This window comes from Melanostigma gelatinosum (genome assembly GCF_949748355.1).
Source record: "Melanostigma gelatinosum genome assembly, chromosome: 19".
NCBI classification, from domain to species: Eukaryota; Metazoa; Chordata; class Actinopteri; order Perciformes; family Zoarcidae; genus Melanostigma; species Melanostigma gelatinosum.
In genome coordinates, this window is record NC_136652.1 from 21396523 (window position 1) to 21418871 (window position 22349).

The window sequence follows — 22349 nt, forward strand, 5'->3', positions numbered from 1 at the left end:
CCTCCCGATCTCTCTCTCTGCACCTCCTTCAGGACTCGACACTTACCGGACTGCTCATGAGGCTCCGCCATGTGGCGGGCAGGAAGTTGCCGCTGGCGGCGGGAAACACTCCCATCAGCTGCTCCAGTGGCTTGAACTGGACACGACAACAACACACAAACAAGTTATTTACACACTCGTAGTTACTCTCCGATTCAACTAGTCTGGTTTTAACTCTATCAAAACAAGATTTATGAAACTTCTTGTTGTGATCCATGACACGAAAAGGTATTATTGTTGCTCAGTTCAACTTCTGAGTAAAAATTTCCTGGACTTCTGGCAATCTTCCACTGTATTTTACAATTTGTAGGAATCAAAACTATTTAATTGAGGGCTCTTTAAGTGCTCAAAAGCGCTATCCTCTTTGCATTTTGCTTGCATATTGGTTCATGCACTTCCTTGTCTATGGGGAACCATTTTAAATGCTATTTGTGTCATTATTCAAAAGCCGTTACATTGTGAAATTTACATTTACTTCAAAATCACAAGTTAGAGCAAAAAACTCTTCTAAAGAACTCTACAGGGATGACTCATTGTTGTCGTCCAACAGGAAGTCGTCATCACAGAATTCCATTATATTTTGGATTATTACAGAAAATGATCTCCGCGTCGAACAAACATTTACAGGTTTTGTTCATCAAGATAACCTTCACTCATGAACTCCACGTTTATGATGTTTGAAGTGTAAAGCGACGTCTTTTATATCGGACAACTAAACGTTAACTCTGCAGCTTGTGTTAAACAACTTATTTCTAACCAAAAACTGACTTTTAGACGAGGGAACAGGAAGTGTAAAGATGCTGACTAATTTCTGGTTGTTAGGTCACATTCCTGCAGAACTCTATTGCCGGTTCAATAAAATAACAAAAAACACAGATAAAGATTTGTACCAGCAGAAATGTTTTGTGGTCAAATTCTTAATCCTAAATATTTAGAAACAATACGAGAAAAAGTCTCCCAACTTCACGTGTTCCTCTCTTTTATTGTGAAGGCTCTAAAACTGTTGCGTTTGTGGATTTCTATCATAAAGCCACCCGGCATAGATGTGGCAGCGAGTTTACTGGCATTTGATTGGAGCAACAGATTCAACAAAAACGCCGCCTTTGTTAGAGTCGGTGATGAAGTGGGAGACGAGAGAAAACAAAGAGAGAAGTTCTCAGTGCGTTCTTACCGGTTTGGTGTCCTTGTCAAAGTCCGTGAACATCCCTTTGATGTCTTTGAAGTCGGAGGCGAACGGAGCGTAGTGGAACGGGAAGTACCACTGCCAGGAGGCGCAGCCCTGCAGATCAACAGACACAAGCACCGGCTTTAATATCACGTCACATGTCGGGAGGAATCACAGGCGGGACACGAGGCCACGAGCTGCAGACGGTTCAGCATTTAACTCAAGGCTGCCGCTAACATTTACCCTCACGGGGGGATTTAATCCATTACATTAAATGTCCAAAAATAGTTTAAATGTTCGTCACAACAATTACCCACAGCCATTTTCAAATTGCTTTGTTCAACAGTCCAAATATGTTCAATTATTATTATATAAAACAATACATTTTCACATTGCAGAACCTGCAACCAGAGAGTGAAATTCAAGAATCACATCCAAATTATGCATTTTATTTATTTATTTTAATTAAATAAATACATTTACAGAATACTTTTACACCCACAGCAGGTTTAATCTGATGAATTTTAGATTTACACGCGTGATTGTAGAGAACAAACACCAGATTGCATATTCATGACCTTTAAAACATGAACCAAACCTTCAAGACTTTGTTTGAATCCTGCAGAGAACGGTTGGCGTTAGTATTTAATAATGATTCATCAATGTAAACCTCTGCTTGATTTAATATCCGCCCGACAACCGACAGTTGGTTTCTCTTCCCTTTGTGTCACAAACATGAAAGTACAGCAATGAATGCATATTTTCACTTTGTTTATATTTACTGATTTAATAGTACCTTCTGATCAGGATTATTTAATGCTAAGCAAACGCCTGTTTGCACAGTTTGTGTGATCGTAGGATATAAAACATCAGATAACTTTGTTTAAATCGAGCTTTTTTTCAGAGTATATTTGAATGTGAGAATATCTCTAACCTCTCCAAGTTTGATTAAAGACTTCATGATTAATCACAAACTCATTTTCTGTTGGATTTAATATCTTTAAGTGTTAGAAGCGAAGTCACGACTGACAAAATTAGGGAAAAACAAAACTTAAGGGCGACCAGGAAGTAGAACAGAAAAAGCTCGTCTTTGCCCTTTTTCCTTTAAAAAAGTTCCGCTGCAGCACAAAGCTTAAAATCCAATCTGAGCAGCCCAACGCTGACATTTAAAGAACCTCCACAGAGCGGAACCCTGATCAGACCAGAGCGTGTTTAAAAACTGAAAGGCAGATTCACGTCTACAGACTTCAACGGCGAGACGTCGAACCCTTTTAACTGCCGACTCGGCGCGCTTCTCTCTCCGTGAAGCTGGAGAGAGAACCCTCCACACGAGAGGCTCTCGCATCGCTACAGTAACTCTCCTCAGCTGTGTGTTGTTTTTAGCTGTTTTTTGGGAGCGAAGAAGAGAAATGGAACTCATCCCTCCTGAACAAACCCCGTCTTGGCACCAGAGAACAACCTTCACTTCCCACAATGCACCTCTGAGGAAACCCCGCTGCGATAAACCCACCAATCTCAGCCGCGCTCCGTCACTAAAGACGCTCATTCACGTGATAACATGGAGACGTTACCGGCACAACAGCCAGAGGATGATCCACTCGGCACGGATCATTTACGGTAATGTGACTAAATGTTTTGGCTCGAGGACATTTGTGACCTTCGTCGGCCAAAAGACGACAAACCACAAGAAGAAAGAATAAATAATGCAGCTAAACACTTATGAATGGATGCGATGGTCATTAAGATCGATGGTTTAGTCGATGCGACGGCCAACGAAATGTCCAAAACAAAGAGAAACAGCTGATTTATCACAAATCGATTATTAAACAGTCGGCGATTAATTCGAATTGACAAAGCGATTAATTAAGCACTAGTTTGATTTAAATCAAATAGTTAAAAAAAAAAAAAAAAAGAACTACAACACACTGAAATTTAATAATTAAAACTAATGAACAGAGTTAAATTATCACACTAAATATCAGATTATTTTACACAACAATCGACTCAAGATTATAAAATATTCTCATTGCTTCAATCATATCACACAAAAAACAATGAAATAAAATCAAAAACCTTCGTTGGCAGAACTTAAGGACTTTCAGTTCTGTTTAAAATGAAAGTGGCTTTTACAAACCAAATATAAGAAAATGCACGATTAATTATTCAGCATGAATTATTCAACCTTTATTGTTCCAGATGAACAAACTTCACATCCTCCATGAAGGCAGATTGTATTTCAGAGCTGTTGTGTTTGACGTCATTAGTACTAATTAGGAGGATCTAATAATAAATTAAAAAGACCAAAATGATGCAACACAGGACAATAAGAGTGTGCTCTTCATATCACCACAGCAAACATGTAACACACATTCACAGAGAGGAGGCAGACACAAAGGGCTGCGATTGGGACTATTAATATCGGACCATTTTACAAAAAATCCGGATTAGTCGCGGTTATAACACTGCTGTAATTTGAAGTCGTATTGTTTAAAAAAGGGGCGTCGGTCTCCGCGCCGCCTTAAATATCCGCTCAGGAAAACAGCGCCTTCATTGAGGTTTCACACCTCAAAAATAAGTGTGACTCTTCAGTATTTGGGAAATATGCGTGAGCATAAACTCTGCTGCTGCAGACCGAACCGTGAATGTGCGGCGGCGGCGAGCAGACACGTCCCGCCCGTCCACCGACGACCCCCCCCCCCACTAATGAATTCATGCAGAAGGGCCCCCATGAGAGGGGCTTTGGATGGGCCGACATGTGGAGCCAACACAGAGCGTGCATATAGACAGCTCACAATCAGCCCACGAACAAATCCCCCCCGGCTCCACTGAAGAGGGCTCCGCAGCTGATGGCTTCATTTTAGAGATAAAGATCAATATTTCACAACAATAGAAGACGATTCAGTGTATAATCACACTGCAAACAATGAAGTGGAGGCGCCGACGTCTCTGCGGTGCCGAGGTTTGTTTGCGTACACTCGACGGTGAGGAGTTCTTGACTTTCAACAAAACGCTGGTCGTCCGTTACGAGTCTTCTCTTCATCAGAGATGATCGCTTATCGAAACAGAAATTTGGTAAAAAAATTCAAACTTGAGAGCGAAACCTTTGCAGCACGTTTTTGAATCTGAGATTTATTTTGAGGTCGAGCTCCTCGTCAAACTGACATTTTAATGACAGGATGCTGCTTTACTCATATTTCATCACTTAAATGTGATTTTTGTTCATGGCTTTAAGTTGTGAACTTCTCAGGTGTTTATCTGCTGTTGCAACACATTTAGTCACTCTGGAAAAAACACTTTGATTTGAGCGTTACCTGGTAGTACTATAGAGATCAGAGCGTTACCTGGTAGTACTATAGAGATCAGTGTTACCTGGTAGTACTATAGAGATCAGAGCGTTACCTGGTAGTACTATAGAGATCAGTGTTACCTGGTAGTAGTAGCGCAGCACCCAGCAGAGACCCTCCACGTAGGACCGGACCACCTTCTTCCTGAAGTCCTCATCACTCACGTCCACATCAAACTTGGTCTTGTAGTATCTCTGCTTCCAGCCGTCCTCCCACAACCTAAAGCACACATGCACATGTGTTTATATAGTATATAATACTCTTCAGTGATACAGTATTACTGCATTAACCCTCTGTGGTTTAGATGTTTTGAACAGACGTAGAGGGAACTAGAACATGTAACTTAAGTTATCAGACAAATGTAGCTGAAGTATAAAGAAGCGTGAAGTAGAAATACTCAAGTTCAGTTTTAAAGTACTTACTGAAGTACTGAACTGTAGTAAATGTACGGTACTTCGTTACATCCCAACACTGGTGATGACGTCGACAACTTCGCGCGAAACGACTTGAATTTGGCAAATTCAGGGTTCAAATCTGTATTAACCCTTTCAGTGTTGTTAATTGTTTCCACTTACACCGATGCCAAAATGCAGCACGGCTGTCATACAGACAAACCGTAGTCTCCTCTTTTTACATCAAAATATCGATAAACTCTCTGTGGAGTCAGCCGTCTGGATGCCGTGGCTTTAACATCGCTTCTATCGTCTGTGACCGTGAAATGTAAACGCATTACAGCGAGCGTACGCGAGTACTGGACGAGACGATCGCATGTTTGTAGAGCAAAATGTACCTAAACGATGCATTTGCTTATTAAAATGCTGCTCTGTTCATCTATAGGTTGAACCAAAAAAAACACAACGCTGCTGCTGGAATAGTTTAATGGCTTTGACTTCGTTCTGCACACGTAATCAGGGCCGATCCGAGCATCTGTGTGGCGGAGCCTCGGCTCCTGAGAGGAAAGCCTCCATGAATACCAATTTAGCCCGATGGATTTAGCAGCTTTGACGAGAGCGTCACAGAGGAATTTACTGGAATATTCCTGCTTTCCATATTAATCACGTGTGTGTGTGTGTGTGTGTGTGTGTTGCAGCACGGTGGCATTACTGAGTGATTCTCTCCGGTTGAGTTCGTTAACGCCATCTTTGCAGGTCTGTGAAGATTCATTTTAAAAAGGCATTTTATGAACGACAGGCTCTCGGTCTGCTGTGGATATTTATTCTGTATGTAAACTGATGATTAACCACATCTGGACTGAGGAGGAGTGACGACGTGGAGACGCCGTATACGTGTCTGGTAGAGACCTGTCAATCAGCGTGTAGCCCCGCCCTAAAGCATCCCCTGCTTTATGGTCTGTGTGACTCTGAATGGACCATAATGTACTAAATGAACATCATGCTGTATTGAAGAAGACTTGAAACTAGAGATTGAGACATAAACTCATGTTTACAATGTTTACTGAGGGAATAAATCAAGAGAGAAGTAGAGTCATTTTCTCATAGACTTCTATACAACCAGAGGAGTCGCCCCCTGGTGGTCACTAGAGAGAATGCAGCTTAAACACATGAAGCTTTGACTTCAGAACCGTCTGGTTTTATGTCTACTCCAGTATTCTGTGAGGTCGAGTTGCATTGTGAGCAACGTAGGTCTCACGGTCGAGAAAGAACAACGTGCAGAATGAAATTTAAAAAAGACAATCTCTCTGGTTCTGCAGCAGCAGTTTGAAGGTTCTCTTTTAAGGGTGTGGATGTGCTTCCAGACTACACGAGTACACCCGACAGACCTTGGAGGACAAAAGAAAGTCTTCAGAAGATTGAAGCATTGCTTCCACTACGACCTCCGCCGGTTTACCTGACGACGTCTTCGGGCTCCGGCTCGCTGTCGCTGTCCTCAGCCTTCCTCTTCACACCCCTGTTGTCCGCGCCGCCGCTCGGCCCTGCAGACGACTGGACAGGGCGACAAAATCCCATGAAGAAAAAAAGAAAGAAACAGATCAGAAGAATCTAAAGTCTCATACATTAGTTGTTTTCAGTGCAACAGTCTCAACACACACGATCTCATCATATCTTATTGTGTTTAAATGTCTACCAGTAGGTTTGATGTCGGACGTGTCAGACAGTGAATAAATCTATTAATTGTGTTTAAAGTTTTTCAACAGATCAAGCTACGCTAATATTCTAAATATTTCCAACACATACTACGTGTTGTAGAGTCCAAAAGTCAAAGTTTATTCATAAAAAGATAGACGTAAAGATGTCTCACGTTCTTACGTAACTAAATATTCTGATTCAATCTGTACTTGTTGAAGCAGCGTCTGAATTAACAGCACTATGAATTACATTTATAGAACAACAAAAATCTAAGTGTTACATTACTGATATCAGCTTCATTAACTATCGGTTTAAATTGTAGATGAAACAGTTGAATAGTTTGTTGGTTGATGTCTTTTCTTTGAGGGTAAAATGACTCCGCGGTGTGTTTTTGGCGTTTCTTCGTGTTTTCGTTAAACCCAAATAAATTTTTAAAACTGTATAAATACACATTTTTGGGGGAAAATTAATCATTCTGATCGGTCACTGGAATATAGACAAAAATAAATACAAACCTATCGAAGCATCGTTACGTTAAAGACCGATAACTACCAAAGAAAAGCAGCAAATCCTCACAGCTGAGGCGCTGGAGTTCGTGAATGTTTTGGCAGTTTTACCCCAAAAAAAGTGACTCAAATGATTTATGTATTAAATCAGTTAAACATGTTGTATTTGTCAGACGTGTGACTGACACACACACACACACACACACACACACACACACACACACACACACACACACACACACACACCTTCCTATTCTAAACCTATCACCTAACAGAAATATCGCACTATTGTGACGATGTCTATTTAAAATGCATATTTCCTCCACATAGATAAGAGGCAGAATATTGAAGTATGGATGAATTAATAAGCAGTTTTCAGGAGCCTCTATTGTATTTAACAGCGACATCACGTCACAGAAACTACCGGACGATTATAAAACCTATTTTCCTGAGTGAAAGATGAACTCTGCACCGCCGTCTGTTACAACAATAACACAGCTACTTAGCCTTCCTCTCTCCTGAAGCCTTTGTTCTGCTTTCATTCATGTGCTAATGTAGGCCGCCTGTTGTTGGCCGGTTTATATTTAAAGCTCTACGTGGGCAGGAAATCCAAACGCTCCAGAGACGCGTTAAATGGGAACATGACCGAGAAGTGAAGCACGATGCAGCGTTTAAAACAGACAATACAACCTCCACCGTCTACACTTCATTAGAAGGCGACAGCGTTCCAACATGAATTCAGATTTCTCTCGTTTGCTGAAGCAAAGATCAGCTTTAGATCCCCACTGGGTGATAAAGGAGAGAACATCACGACTAATGATTGTTCTTGTTGTTCTACAATCAGCAGCCAAGAGGCACCTCGAGTGGCTCTCAGTCAAACTCTTTCTGATGCGGACGAATAATAAAAGCCTGGAGAGCAAAGAAGGGCCGACGGTTGTGAAGTCAAAGTGTTCCACGACGTCTCGTATTCAGATTGTAAAGAGGAAGTCGGTGCGGTGAAGACGGGGCGAGACTTTAATGGATAGTTTGGATGTTTTGAAGTGTTTGAGGCTCTTATTCATGGTCACCGTCTGAATTAACTCTTTAAAGTGTGTCAACAACACAAACACAGTAAGAGGTGGAGGAGCAGCAGGCAGCAGCTCCGGTGTCCTGAGAGGGAGAGTCGGTGTTCTATGAACGGAGTCTGGTGTGTTTGTAGAGATCAGAACAGCTTCAGTGTCTGACAGTAAAGAGAAGACATTCTAAATACAGCGTTCACTTCAAACACGTCCACAGCAGAACAGCACTTTGCTCTCGTGCTGCTTCTCCTGTCTGTTCTATGAACTCATCTCCTGCAGTAGAACCCTGACTGTGTGAAGAACCTCACACACACACACACACACACACACACATAGACTACAGAACTATCCCTTTAAAATACATAATAATATATCCCTAACGATGCCTGATGTATAATGTCCTAATGATCAACATTGAAGACCAGAGGATTATTCTAATCTTCTACTTAGTTTGTTCTTTATCTTCTTCAATATATGTTGACTTAACTGTTCTCTGCCTGACAGAGTCAGATATGTTTGTATTTAACATCAAACCAACACTCGTCATGTTGTTTATGTGCATGTAACTCACATTGCCACCGTTCTTTATGGAGGCCTTCAGGAACTGAGCAGCATCCTGGACGAAAATAAACACTTCATCATCTCCATGTTGGATTAGAAAATCTCCTCCCTTTCCTGAACTCTGAAGACATCACATCTCTAACATATAGTACATGTAGTTTGTACCCTCTTATGTCACTTCTGTATTAGATTCTAGGACTCTATAGGAGACACTACAAACCAATACCTCTCTGAGCAAAACACAAAGTTACGATAATAAACACAAAGTTGTGTTTGACTTTGGGAGATGTAGAACTCCATCTCCCAGATTCCAGAGCTGCAGAGAAGCCGTCGTACCTTGTTGTGCTGCATTCGCATGTCGAAGGCCTGATGCCGGGCGTTCTGGACGGCCTCGGGTCGGTCTCTCCTCCCCAGAGCCTGAGGGGCGAACTGGCCCGAGGTCAGGTGGGCGGGGCCTCGCTGCTCCGCCTGCGGAAAAAATTATTATTATAATACGGTTTACTCTGCAGAAGCTTTATCACATATACTTTACACATTCTAGGACACTTTTAACAAACATCAATTACCATTTAAATTGTAATTTAATTTCTATGTTTTGGCATTTCTTCCTTTGTTGAACAGTACAAATAAAGTTTTAAAAATGAGTCTTAAAGACGTACGTCTCAAAGCACCAGTACTTTAAAGAGCTGTAACTCACAATAAGTTGATCTTGTGAGTGTTTTGAAGAGGAATGTTAAATATCCATCAGTGGTTCCTCTAAAACTGTGTTTAAATAATCGAACGCCGCACAAGAGAGCAAAACACAACAGAACAGTTTGTTGCTTCAGTGAACGACGGCATTAAAATGAGAATGTTAAATATTAAATGTGGTTTATCAAAGTCACATTTTTTGCTGAACTTATTATAGCATAAATATTTTAAGAATCACACACGATAGATCCGTTTTAAAATTAACTTTTATACAAGATCTCATGTATCCTCTGCAGTACACTCGCTGAGATGAATCTAAAGCTGCTTTATGACCAACGGATGGAAACGAGCAGAGAAAACGATCTGTGGAGAAACCCAACGAGCAACAAGGAGACGTGAAAGAAGAAGGTGAAAACACTTCAGCTCATATCTGAGAATGTTAAGACGATAAAAGAGGAAAACACACAACGCTGCAGTTTTATATCACTTAATAAAAGTACTTCCATCAGTTAAGATCAGTCAGCTACTGAAACCAACAAGCAGCACGATCGGCTTCCTGATTCTCTGCCTCACTCACCTTCATCCTCTTTCGTTTGTCTTTCATTCTCCTCTTGAAGCCTTCCTAAAGACAGAGACAACACGTCGATCACAGAAAGCAGTTCGTCCAGATTAGAACAGAAATGATCACGACTGTGGTGAAGCGGTCTCGTTTCTGTCTCTGGAGATCATTTAAACCTCAACGAGCCAAATACTCCACTGCATGTTGAGATCAACCCACAAAACGTTCTTGTTGTCTCAGAACTCAAAATAGTCCAACGTTGGCAAAAGTATGATTTCATTTTTGGAGAATAAAGAAACAAGCTGAAGAGTAAAGTTTGGTTTCCATCACTCTGAACTTTATACTCGTCTTGAGCTTATGAATACTTCATCTGATAATCGAGTTGCAGAAATCTTACGTCGTCCTCTTTGCGTTTCTTGAAGATGTTGTCCTCGGCCACGCCCACCGCCTGCATGATCAGCTCCACCCGCTCCAAATCTACGTAGCCGTTCTCCGTCAGGTAGCCCTGAACACACAGCGCCGGAGCCGCTTTAAAAACACTTCATCCACCAACCGGAAAACACACGACGACACAGAAACACGCGGCGATACTCACTCCGGTTTTGTGCACGACGTCTTTGTAGATGTTGACCAGTCGATCGATCGCTCCCTCTCTGAGACACACAAAGACAAATGAATTATAAACTGACAGCAAACACTGATCTGTGAGGATGTTTAAGGATATTTAGCTGCAGCTCTCAGACACTCTGGAAACAGACATTTGGAGCTCTATTGTATGAATAAAATAATGACGAAAGCAAAGCAGAAGAACAGTAGAAGTCTGAGCTGGTTAAAGTGAGTTGACGACAGGATTACGATCACTGTGAATGTGGTGTTACATCCCAGATATCAAGCAGGGGGAACATCTGGACCTGTCGGGGAGCTACAGCCAATGAGAGCGCAGGAGAATCCTGAGTTACTTCTCGCGTGAGGACGATTTATCAAAACTAAGGTGTCCGTCATCTTCCTCCCACACGGAGGAAGATTAAAACACAAAGGAAGAGAGGAGGAAACCCAGGAGCACCGCTGAGACCCGAGTCCTGTAAGTTACTGCTTCAAAATAAAAGCTTTGAAATAAAGTAACGTGGACTTTTATTGTGAAGAACTTGGGTGTTCACCCAGACGTTCCTTTGACCATGAAATAGATCCGATCAAGTGTGGACACAATATGTGAACACAGCCGGGTGTAACCACGGCCTAAAGACGGACGACAGAGTGTGAAGACAGCACAAGTCTTGAGAAACTCTGGAACTGTCGAGTCTGTAGGCGGAATAGAAACAATCTGGAACTGCACGAGTACATCTCTACGGTCTTGAACAGAGATAACAGCTTTGGGTTTTTAAAAAGGACCAACAGATAAAACAGCAGATAAAACACCACTTCCTCTGACACTCAAACAAGCTTTCTTGTAAGAACAGCTGGACTGAAGCTCACCTGATCTCTAAGGACGGCAGGTGCGGCAGGAAGTCATTCCCAACAAAGAAGCACATGAAGACCCAGTCGTCGATGCTCCTCTCGAAGTCGAAGGGGAACGGGAGGCTGGCCATCGTCAGCTCTCGGGCCAGGTACTGAGACCCGGGGGGGAGGAAGAATCAACGTTATCGTTCATTTAGCATTAGCTCGTGTTGCTTTTTTATTCCCCCAACGACCAGTTATTCGATCAGTAAAATGTAAATAATGGACAAATATGTTTAATCTACACCGTGTAGAGTCGTACGAGCGGCATCTAAAATATTCTGTGCGGTGGACGTCAACAGACACCGTAGAGCCACGTTAGGACGATCGCTTCTTAAATAAAAACGGAAGCAAGGAAGATGAACATCTCACCTCCCGCAGCACACACAGCCGGATGAATATGAACTCCTGCTCGGACACCGGCATCGAGTCTGCAAACTCATCGTGCTGACGGAGAAAAAAAGATGAAGCTTGATTTGTGTCAAATTTCTGGTTAAAGAATTATTTTTACACATTTAAAAACAGAAAAAGTATCGACACAAAAAACGAAGTAAAAATCATGTCAGATTAAGAGAAAGCCAGACTTTTGCTCATCAAACTCTCGTGGAAAATTTACCGCATAGAAACAAAGTGGAAAATATGAAATTTTCCCCTTTTGTTCTGGTATTTAAAGTTACTATGAGGAACTTTAAGTTTGTGTTGGTTCTGTTGGGCCCTGTGGACTAAAGTAATAGTGTCTCTGAGCACCAAAGTAACTTTAAACGACCATAAAAACACTTTCGTCCAGTGACGTAACCACATTTCCTCCGTTGTGACCTCACCTGTCCCTGCTTCTCTCTCGGCGTCCCCTGACAGTCTTTGATCTCATGACCCATCTGTCCACAGAGAGCACAGGGTCGAGGTTTGTTGGGTTTGAACTCCTCTCTGATGATGGTGAAGTTTGGCTCGTGGGTGGCCAGACCCAGCATGATCAGATCAGCTGATCAGTCAGACAGAGAAAAGGTGTTAAGTCACGACGACAGAGTTAAATGAAACCATAAAACACATTTATCATTTAACTGGTCTTTATTGAACTTATTCTTCATTTCTTTTACACGTCGGACTGAAGTGTAACAGCTTACCATCAGCTCCACACAGGCAGTGGTGTGTGTTGGTGTCGTGGTTCGGTTGAGCTGCAAAAGAGAATCACAAACGTGAGTCAACAAAATATCTGACACGATTATAAACATAAATAATGTGTGATGTTGATTTGTGTGTTTTACTTTTATTCTGTTATGTTAAAAGCTTTTTGTGGTGTTTGTTTCGTAACATTTTGTTTATTATGAATCCTTCTACAGTAAATGTTCTTTATAAACTTGAACACTGATGTGGGTCAGCTGTACCTCTCTGTCTCCTGATGTAGTCCATGATCTTGTGTTCTCCTTCACCGGGAACACTGGCATCAGACAGCAAGACCTGGACAACAAAGAGTTAATAAAGATGAGTGATCGCCGGCCGCCAAGAGCTGAAAACTAAAACATTTTAACGATTTTAACAGTGTTCTTTCTTTATTAATCTATCAGTCTGTATGTCTACAAGATGTCCAAAACAAAAAGACGTGTCTGGCTGTATTTTAAAGGTTTTACGCACCGTGATGTTCTTCCATCCCGGATCATTGCTGAGTCGGTCAGCGACGTAGTATCGAAGACACTGAGCCAGGTTGTCCATGAACTCTGTTCCCTGGAGACAGAAGAAACGAATTAATCCAAATGCAACAATAAACGTTACCATAATAAGTACAAATCTGCGATGCAAGACACTAAAATATCCAGTAATGAGTATAAAAGACTTACTGGAGTGATACAGTTGCTGTCAAATCTCTCTTTAACCTCATCCGGTGGAAGATAACCTCCTGTGGAGGAGTGAACAAGTTAGGTTACAGAGGGTTGGGTCAACACACACATTCTCTGGATTTGAAAACATCACAAACACAGCCAGTCACACACACCTCTCCCGATGACCTCCTCCCGGATGCGATCCTTCTCCTCCAGCAGCTCCACGCCTTCTTTGGAGGCGCGAAACCGCCGAGAGCGCTGCTGGTTCATCTTGGCCCGCGGAGCCTGGTGGAGTTAAACAGGATGTTATTGTTTACTGGACAACAGCTGAGTTCAGCTTAGTCATCAGAGCAAATTTTCTGCCTACGAAGATAACACATTATTATAACACATTATTATGAATAAGAAAGAAGAATTAGAATACGTTCTAGGAGTAAACTTCACAGTAAGCTTTGAGCAAACTGACGAACCGTTCAGCCATTTGAAAAACACCTAACTGATAAAATAACTGACCCAACTGGTTTCTGTCACTGAACGCTACTCACCACTCCATCGATGGCCATGTAGAGAACTCTCCGGGGTCGCACGATGTTGAACAGACGGTCGATGTACTCGAATATGGCGACCATCATCTCGTCCTCGTTTTTAGGGGCCGCTCTGTGGAGAGCAGAGGAGATGGGTTTTATTTTTATCACTTAACTGTACTGTTCTTATAAGAGTGGGGGTGTCATACCAAACCTCATTTAAAGTAGTATAAAATTCCCGTTTAGTGCTTCTGTTGTGTGCCTATAACTTAAAACGTATACACTCATATTTGCATCTTTTACCATCTTAGCTACCTTTTGTTGCAACAATCAAACATCCAGGTTTGATTAAAGGAATAAAATACTTTAATTGAACTCTTCAAAGTCCCTTAAAATCACCCTGAATGCAATCTAGGACTGAAAACACAGATTTCTTCCCAATATTATTTAATCTGTCGACTGATTTTCAGATTAATCGGGTCACTTTTTGTCTACTTAATGTCCCAAAGCAAGAAATATATTTAAAGCCCACGATGAGATCTTCACTGCACTTGATTTGTCCGACCACCAGTCCAAAACATTCAATTTACAATATAAAAAGACAGAAAGCTAAAGTGAATCCAACACAATCGTCAAAGTATCTTTAAAAAGCTTCTCATTTGACTGTTAAATCATCACACGGACAGTTTTCCAGTAAAACGTTGTGCTTTGTTTCATACTAGAAAGAAAAGTGTCAAACCAACCCTTGACTTCAGAAACAAAACAATAAATCACTAAAATAAAACACAAACAGAAGGAGTCTTAAAAGTCCAGATTGAAGAGAGAAGGGTCTTACTTGTCCTCTGGATGTGTACACGGGTGAATGATCCCGTTCATGTCCAAGTACAAGTTGTCGAATTCCACCTCGTTGGGGTTCGGCTTGGTCGTATCGACAGGAACACAAACTCCATTACATTCTTTACCCTGTGAAGATAAAAACAAGTCAGAAACAAAACACTTTGTTTAAGACAATACAGGTTTTTACCCAGCAGTTTGGCAACACAAGGAACAAATCATCTTTCAGTTTATCACGAACATTCAACAACACATCTGGAGACACGTGGTTTTCATTTATATACATAAATATACAGGTGAAGTACAAGTACAGATTATTTTTTACCGTTGAAGTTTAAATGTAGATTATATATGGTGCCATATGTTTTTTTTTTAAATCTATATTTAGACGTTTTTGTTTCTAGTCGGAAGGAATAAACAACCGCCCCGTTTTGTTTACAATCTCTCCAACAAGTCCACGCACTTCCGGTGTTTTAAATGTCGTTATTAACGAACCGAAACCCTCGAAAAAGAAATAAAAATGTATCGACGACACAACATCAACGGCAGATAAGTCGCATAATCGTCTGTAATCAGTAAATATATATATTAAATAAGATATCACACGTTAAAATCTTCCCGCAAACGTTGACGCACCATGTCTCAGTTGCTAGCTAACATGCTAACCACTTACCTTCTCCTCAACACAATGCACAACGATTGACGCATATTTTCTGCTAAGCCAACGGAAAAACGCCGGGACTCCCATCTCCGGTAGAATGCTTTATCTGTCAGCTTATAAAAAATAAATAAGTGAACTCTTGAAAAAACCAGTTAAAATAGCAGAACTAATACACGGTATTTGTTGTGAATGAGGTCGGCTACATGCTGCTGGCCATGGCCGTTGTGTAGTGCTTCCGGTTCATGTAGGCTTTATCCGGGGCATTCCGGAAAAGCAACTGTGCCCACAGTGACCCCAACGACCATAGACGGTACTGCAGCAGTCTGAAGTACAGTAGAGTGGTAAAGGAAGTATTTAGATCATTTACTTTTAAGTAAAAGTACTAACACCACATTGTAAAACAAAATACTTGTAAGTAAAGTAAAAGTATTTAAAATGCTACGAAAGTAAAAAATGTTTTACCATTTTTTTGTACGTGTATTTATTTCACATACATATAAGAACTCTCCCGAATATGTATATAACAAGTATATAAAATACAAAATAAATGTTGTAATAATAATAGTGATACAAAATCCACACAAACACATTACAAGTAAATACATTTAAAATATATATATCTTTAAAATGCTCAGAAATTAGAATTAGAATGAATATGAAAACAGGTAGATGGAAATAAAACACAATAAAAAATGTAGTCACAAAGAACGACAATTGATTGATATCTTCATACAACCGATAATTAAAATGATTTGATTTCCATAACAAACCACCGGTGTGTGAGCCAGACTCCACAGTTCCTTGTATCTTCAGCAGCCACAGTCTGATGTGACATTATGCTCCTTTAATGGGGCCTCTCTGAACAGATGCCCTCTCGCTTCCCAACCCTGCAGCACCACATTTAAGGTGAATTAGATTTTTTTTACCTCCTCATCTCTGCTTCAGAGGGGGGAGAGGAGGGAAGAGGGAGGAGGGAGAGAGGGCCATTAGCCTCCCCCTCTTCAGGCAGGGCGGGTCTGACATCAACACTGCAGTGTTATTACTGCAAAGAGCTGCTGATGGAAAACACTTGGCCTGCTCCAACGGGGCCATTTCCATAAACAGTTACGCTGGAGCTGCAGGTAAAAAGGACGAAAGGACAGTTCAGTGTCTGTGGAGGGAAATCTGATGCAAATCTCTCTGTCTCTCTCTCTCTCTCTCTCTCTCTCTCTCTCTCCCTCCCACTCTCTCTCTCTCTCTCTCTCTCTCTCTCTCTCTCTCTCATGAGGTGTTACAGCTCATGAATGTGAGTCTGCAGAGGATGCAGTCACTGAATTCATGCGTTCTGGTCTTCGGCTCGCTGCAGACTCTTTTTAAATAAAGACCTTGTTGTTAGGAAATCAATTTCACCAAAAAACACACACATCAGCCTTAAACAAACAGCTGATGGAGACAGAATCTAATCATGCAGCTTTTTCTCAGTTTTCTTGATGATTTCCTCCAACATGCAGAAGACGTAAAGAGGCAGAGCGCCCTCACCTGGTGGGTTTTCGCAGTGTGCTTCACAGCAGAACTCAGCCTCCTTGTGTCTGTTTGCATTCATCACGTCTGGTGTGAGAGCAACACAATAAAACAAAATACAATTTCTTGAATGCATTTACATACTGATTTAGATACTGAATCCCGAATTATCTGATTTAGAGCACGACAATTAAACAATTAGAAAATGAAAGACAATAAAAACAGCACACATCTGGATGAATGACTTTTCTAGAGATGCGTCTTCTGCACTCTGAAGAGTTCAAAACTCCTTCTGACAGACTCACACTTCTTTCTTTCGTGTTTATATTCTCTTCAGTGGATTCATGAAAACAACTCAGCAGTAAGACATTCTATATGCATATATGTTTTGCTGCGATGCCTTCATGACTTTCTGTTTCTTGTGTTTCCTTTTCTTTTACACAATCTTAAAGTATATTATTGTGATATTTGGGAAAGTTATTCTGGACTTCTGTTGATTATTTACATCAAGACAATTATTTCTTGCAAGTTTTTTGAAATGTTATGTTTAAATATGCAAATGAAGCCTTATCTTTTGGTGAATTTAGCCTCTGCTCGTTTAGATTGGAGATTATCATGTCCACACACACACACACACACACACACACACACACACACACACACACACACACACACACACACACACACACACACACACACACACACACACACACACACACACACACACACAGTGCAGAATTAAATCTGAACCAAAGAAACAGAAACAAAAGTTTCTGAGGATGAATTTCACACAAAGACGCTGCAGCTCTCGCTTAAGTATTCAAAGAACATTTAATCTCATTTAATCTGCCATCCAGGAGTTGATTTGTGTGAACGCTCACACACCAGGAGCTTCAGATATGTATCGTCTGATTATTAAGAAGTTTTCGTAAAAGAGCTCGTCCAGGGAGAAAAACAGGGTCTCTGCTCCCGTCGTGTCCGTCACATTCAAACTGTACAGTGTAGTTTTCATGCTAACAAAGCCGGCGGCTACATGGCGCCTCTGATGAGGTGATCCCTTTAGCGCGCACATGAAAAGCTCAGCAGGAACTCGCATGCGATAATGTGACAATTTGTGTCTCGAAGGTCGGGATGTGTCCTCGGCGAGTCGCGGGATGTCTTCACATCTGAGCCTCTTTGAGTCGGTTTCTGCTCATTGTGCCGCAGGAATAAAGACCCGCCGGGGTTCGTCTTTTAAAATAAATCCTTCCTGTAAAAAGAACACACACAGACTCTAGTTTTTCACTTCTCGTCAGCTGAGTTTTTACAAAAGCAATGTGATGAAACCGGAGTCAAATTCCATGTATGCCTATGCATACATGGCCAATAAAGCTGATTCTGATTCTGATGTTTCTTTATGCGAATGTGTTCAGGTGCACCTTGAAGGGGACCGTGTGATTGTTGCCATTTTGTTCTTGTTTGTTTTGGTGGAAAAATCCTGATTTATCTGATTAGATAAAGGACAGCGAAAGTACATCAAAGAAACGTGTCCTAGCCAGGCTAGTCCTAGCCACTCTAAAGATTGAAGTCAGTGCTTCATGTGTTAAAGCTGCATTCTCTCTAGTGTCCACCAGGGGGCGACTCCTCTGGTTGTATAGAAGTCTATAGAAAATGACTCTACTTCTCTCTTGATTTATTACCTCAGTAAACATTGTAAACATGAGTTCATGGTCTCAATCTCCAAAAACAAACAAACATCAACCTCATGGTGGCGCTAGAGAAAGTCAACGGATCACTAAACTCGGTGAGTTTCATCCTCTGGGGAACACAAACTGTCGACACAAACATTTCATTGATCCAGCCAATGGTTGTCGAGATATTTCGCTGGACAGAACACAACCTTTACTGTTTGTTTGTACTTTTTTCAGGCTCATTTCATTCGTCCGTCTGTTTGTTTGCTCGTGTTTTGTTAAACGGAGTGAAAACAATGCTTGATCTCCATTATGGACGTCGGAGGTCACGTTGACGGAGCAGCAGTCAGTAATAGGATCAGTGGTGAGTCTGCTGATTGAAAAAGGCAGCGGCTCCGATGGTGTGAAACACTCTTGGCAGAGGTAAAGCGCTTTAATTGAGCTAAATTTGTCTCAATGAAGGCGTTCACTTAAAAAGCGAGAGGCGGCTCTGGCAGCGGGCCGGGACGAGGGGTCCTTACCTGCACATTAGAGGGGAAGGCATTTTAATAACAACACCCCACCCCCCCTGCTCCCCCGTTAGCGTCTCACTGGAGTGGAACTCAATTATTGCTAATGGAAGTTCACCACACATTTTCAAATGGGAGCCGTCGACTGCTGCAGAGTCTCAGCTCCACAAACATTCCTCAATCGCAGACATAACAAATAGTTCCTCTGGTGTTATCTTTCCGCCGGTACTTTAAGTACTGTACTAAAAAGCAAGTGTGAGGAACTTTTATCTGGTCCTGAACCAGTCTCAGTGTAGTCCTGATCCTCTATCAGACCTCCATCAGTAAAGAGACCATCAGAGAGAAGATGGTCTGTTTCTATAGAGTTGTTCTTGATGCTCGTCATCGGAGCCACCGGGTCGGATTCTGATGAAACCAGATGAACTCATGCAGGTTCACCAGAACCTCCTTCAGCTCAGACTCCTGCAGAGACCGGTCCACCGTGGACAGACCCAGACCCTCCAGCAGAGACCGGTCCACCGTGGACAGACCCAGATCCTCCAGCAGAGACCGGTCCACCGTGGACAGACCCAGATCCTCCAGCAGAGACCGGTCCACCGTGGACAGACCCAGATCCTCCAGCAGAGACCGGTCCACTGTGGACAGACCCAGACCCTCCAGCAGAGACCGGTCCACCGTGGACAGACCCAGATCCTCCAGCAGAGACCGGTCCACCGTGGACAGACCCAGATCCTCCAGCAGAGACCGGTCCACCGTGGACAGACCCAGATCCTCCAGCAGAGACATCTCATACATATGCTTAACAGCATTCCAACAATAAAGAACAGGATATCAACAATTAAAAACATGTATAACAAATGGAAACGAGTCTTCTGTTTTTCATCCTCGCAGCACCAGAGATCTTTTCTTGACCAACGACTGTTGAGGTCTTTAAAGGCAGAAGTGACTCCACTGAACACATCTCACACATCCATCGCAAACATTCCCGCTAAAGAGCCGATCCGGCAGATATAAAAAGCTGTTTTCAGCCTTTGAGAGGAGACTTCTCATCCGAGCCGCCATTTAAAGACTTTAAGGTACAACTTCTCCAACGATGTGGAGCTGCAGCGACCTGACCCCGAGAGGTCACAGCGACCTCCAACAGGGCTTTAAACGGCATGTGTGGTGAACACATGAAAGCTTTATTTCAGCCAGTTTTCTGAATTTCTTTGTTTCCGTTTTTTCAGATTCGTCCTTTGTTTCTTACGAGTCTGCTTTCTTTCCTTTAACTGAACCTGAAACAACATGAACAGAGGCCCGTCAACATTTTGTCCAGTTTACATTCACTTTCGGGGAAGAATTTGTGTCCTCGTTCCACCTCCGAAGAGAAACTTTCTCAACTCATTGTTGCTGGAAGCAGAACTGAACTGTGTGAAGACTGTTTGTATTCAGTGTTTCTTATTTCTGTGTGTTAAAATGTAAGAAACAAACAAACAGCAGCATGTTGCTGTGAAAGCCTCACTAAACTGGGATGTTTTGATGTGTGTTTTTGGTTCGCGGCCCTCCGCCTCACGCTGAGACATTCAAACAGAGCTGCGTGTCATCGGCCGTGGGAGCTCTTTGGCTGCCACATGAAAAGACGAGCTGATCAGGAGGCTGTTTAGCAGCCGACTCACAAATGACCTGGGCTGGTCTGTCTGTTTGAGGCGAGGGTGGAGATGGGGGGGGGGCTATACCGACGGCTCACACGGCTCATTACTCACACAGATGTAACGGACGACAAAAAGGCGGCAGGGGACTAGAAGTCACTAATGAGGAGAGAGAGCGGATACTAAACGGAGGAATTACGAGCTTTTCAGCTCCTCGTCGAGTCACTCAGAGACTCTGAGAGGAGGTTCACCTGAGCAGGAAGTCACCTGTGAGGGGTCAGGTGATCACGGCGGTAACACTGGGACTCTTACTCAGCCAGCCTGGAGGGCGGCACATTCTTCAAGGGTCATTTGTTGTCATTGTGCAACACGGGGATGCACAGCGACATTCAGCTGTAGCCCATTTGTGACACAACAAACATACGATAAACAAAACTAAAACAGTGGAACATTCAGTGACCACGTCGTGATCCGGTCTGCAGGAATTGTTTCGTGTTTTCTTTTCACAACTTTAACCCTTTCACAGAGTGTTTCCACTGCACAAAAGTTAATTCGAACACTAAAACTGTTTTATTCAGCGTTCAGTTGTGCTCCACCCCCTCGTGCCATTTCTGGTTCCAAAAACAAGATGGCGACGGCCAAAATGTCAAACTCAAGTCTTCAAAATGTCAGTCCACAAACCAGTGGGTGGCGTCACAGTGACTACCTCCAACTCAGTCTCACGGCAGTTCGTGAAATATTCACGAAAGGCAATCTATTGGTTTTGTGTGCAGGGACATGAAACGTCTGTTTTATTTTGTGTCCCTCGTAACAAATTCTTTTTCTGGGCAATATTACGTTAAAAATGAAAGTTAAGTTCAGGCAACAAAACCAAATAGTTAAGTTCAGAGAAAACATTATGGTTGGCCTCAAAATAAGTACATACAGTTAGGTTGAGGCAACAAAATCACAAACAGTTAGGTTGAGGCAACAAAATCACAAACAGTTAGGTTGAGGCAACAAAATCACAAACAGTTAGGTTGAGGCAACAAAATCACAAACAGTTAGGTTGAGGCAACAAAATCACAAGCAGTTAGGTTGAGGCAACAAAATCACAAACAGTTAGGTTGAGGCAACAAAATCACAAGCAGTTAGGTTGAGGCAACAACACAAACAGTTAGGTTGAGGCAACAAAACAAACAGTTAGGTTGAGGCAACAACACAAACAGTTAGGTTGAGGTAACTAAACAAACAGTTAGGTTGAGGTAACTAAACAAACAGTTAGGTTGAGGCAACAAAACAAACAGTTAGGTTGAGGTAACTAAACAAACAGTTAGGTTGAGGTAACTAAACAAACAGTTAGGTTGAGGTAACTAAACAAACAGTTAGGTTGAGGTAACTAAACAAACAGTTAGGTTGAGGCAACAAAACAAACAGTTAGGTTGAGGCAACAAAACAAACAGTTAGGTTGAGGTAACTAAACAGTTAGGTTGAGGCAACAAAACCACTACCATAAAACCACAACGCAGAGTCAAACAGCGTTATTGTGGTAGAAATTCCTGTTTGTTGGACTCGTCCACCTCTCCTCACGCCCACCAACACTCATCTTTTTTGATATTATAAAGTACATCACTGCTCTGACTGTTGCTTAGTCACGTGGATGCATTTAACTTGTGTGTCCATCATGAATACGGCTCCTAATTGACTTTCCATCTGCGTTATTTTTC

General features: G+C 42.1%; 1 protein-coding gene across 2 annotated transcripts in view; it reads right to left on the minus strand.

Moving 5' to 3' along the window:
- The window catches only part of xrn2 (5'-3' exoribonuclease 2), a 32230-nt gene extending 16684 nt beyond the window's left edge, over positions 1-15546 (minus strand). The window contains exons 1-20 of one of the 2 annotated variants that reach the window (XM_079291302.1): positions 15349-15546; positions 14677-14804; positions 13863-13974; positions 13491-13602; positions 13336-13394; positions 13133-13222; positions 12886-12958; positions 12625-12675; positions 12325-12482; positions 11876-11950; positions 11483-11616; positions 10605-10662; positions 10407-10514; positions 10028-10072; positions 9097-9228; positions 8771-8815; positions 6397-6491; positions 4632-4767; positions 1211-1318; positions 47-136 (exon numbers count right to left, since the gene is read on the minus strand). In XM_079291302.1, coding sequence (XP_079147428.1) covers positions 47-136; positions 1211-1318; positions 4632-4767; positions 6397-6491; positions 8771-8815; positions 9097-9228; positions 10028-10072; positions 10407-10514; positions 10605-10662; positions 11483-11616; positions 11876-11950; positions 12325-12482; positions 12625-12675; positions 12886-12958; positions 13133-13222; positions 13336-13394; positions 13491-13602; positions 13863-13974; positions 14677-14804; positions 15349-15423 — 1884 coding nt within the window. In that variant the 5' untranslated portion in view covers positions 15424-15546. The remainder of the gene's footprint in view (positions 1-46; positions 137-1210; positions 1319-4631; positions 4768-6396; positions 6492-8770; positions 8816-9096; positions 9229-10027; positions 10073-10406; positions 10515-10604; positions 10663-11482; positions 11617-11875; positions 11951-12324; positions 12483-12624; positions 12676-12885; positions 12959-13132; positions 13223-13335; positions 13395-13490; positions 13603-13862; positions 13975-14676; positions 14805-15348) is intronic. The other variant, XM_079291303.1, reaches the window with a different exon arrangement.
- Between the last annotated feature and the right edge of the window lie 6803 nt (positions 15547-22349).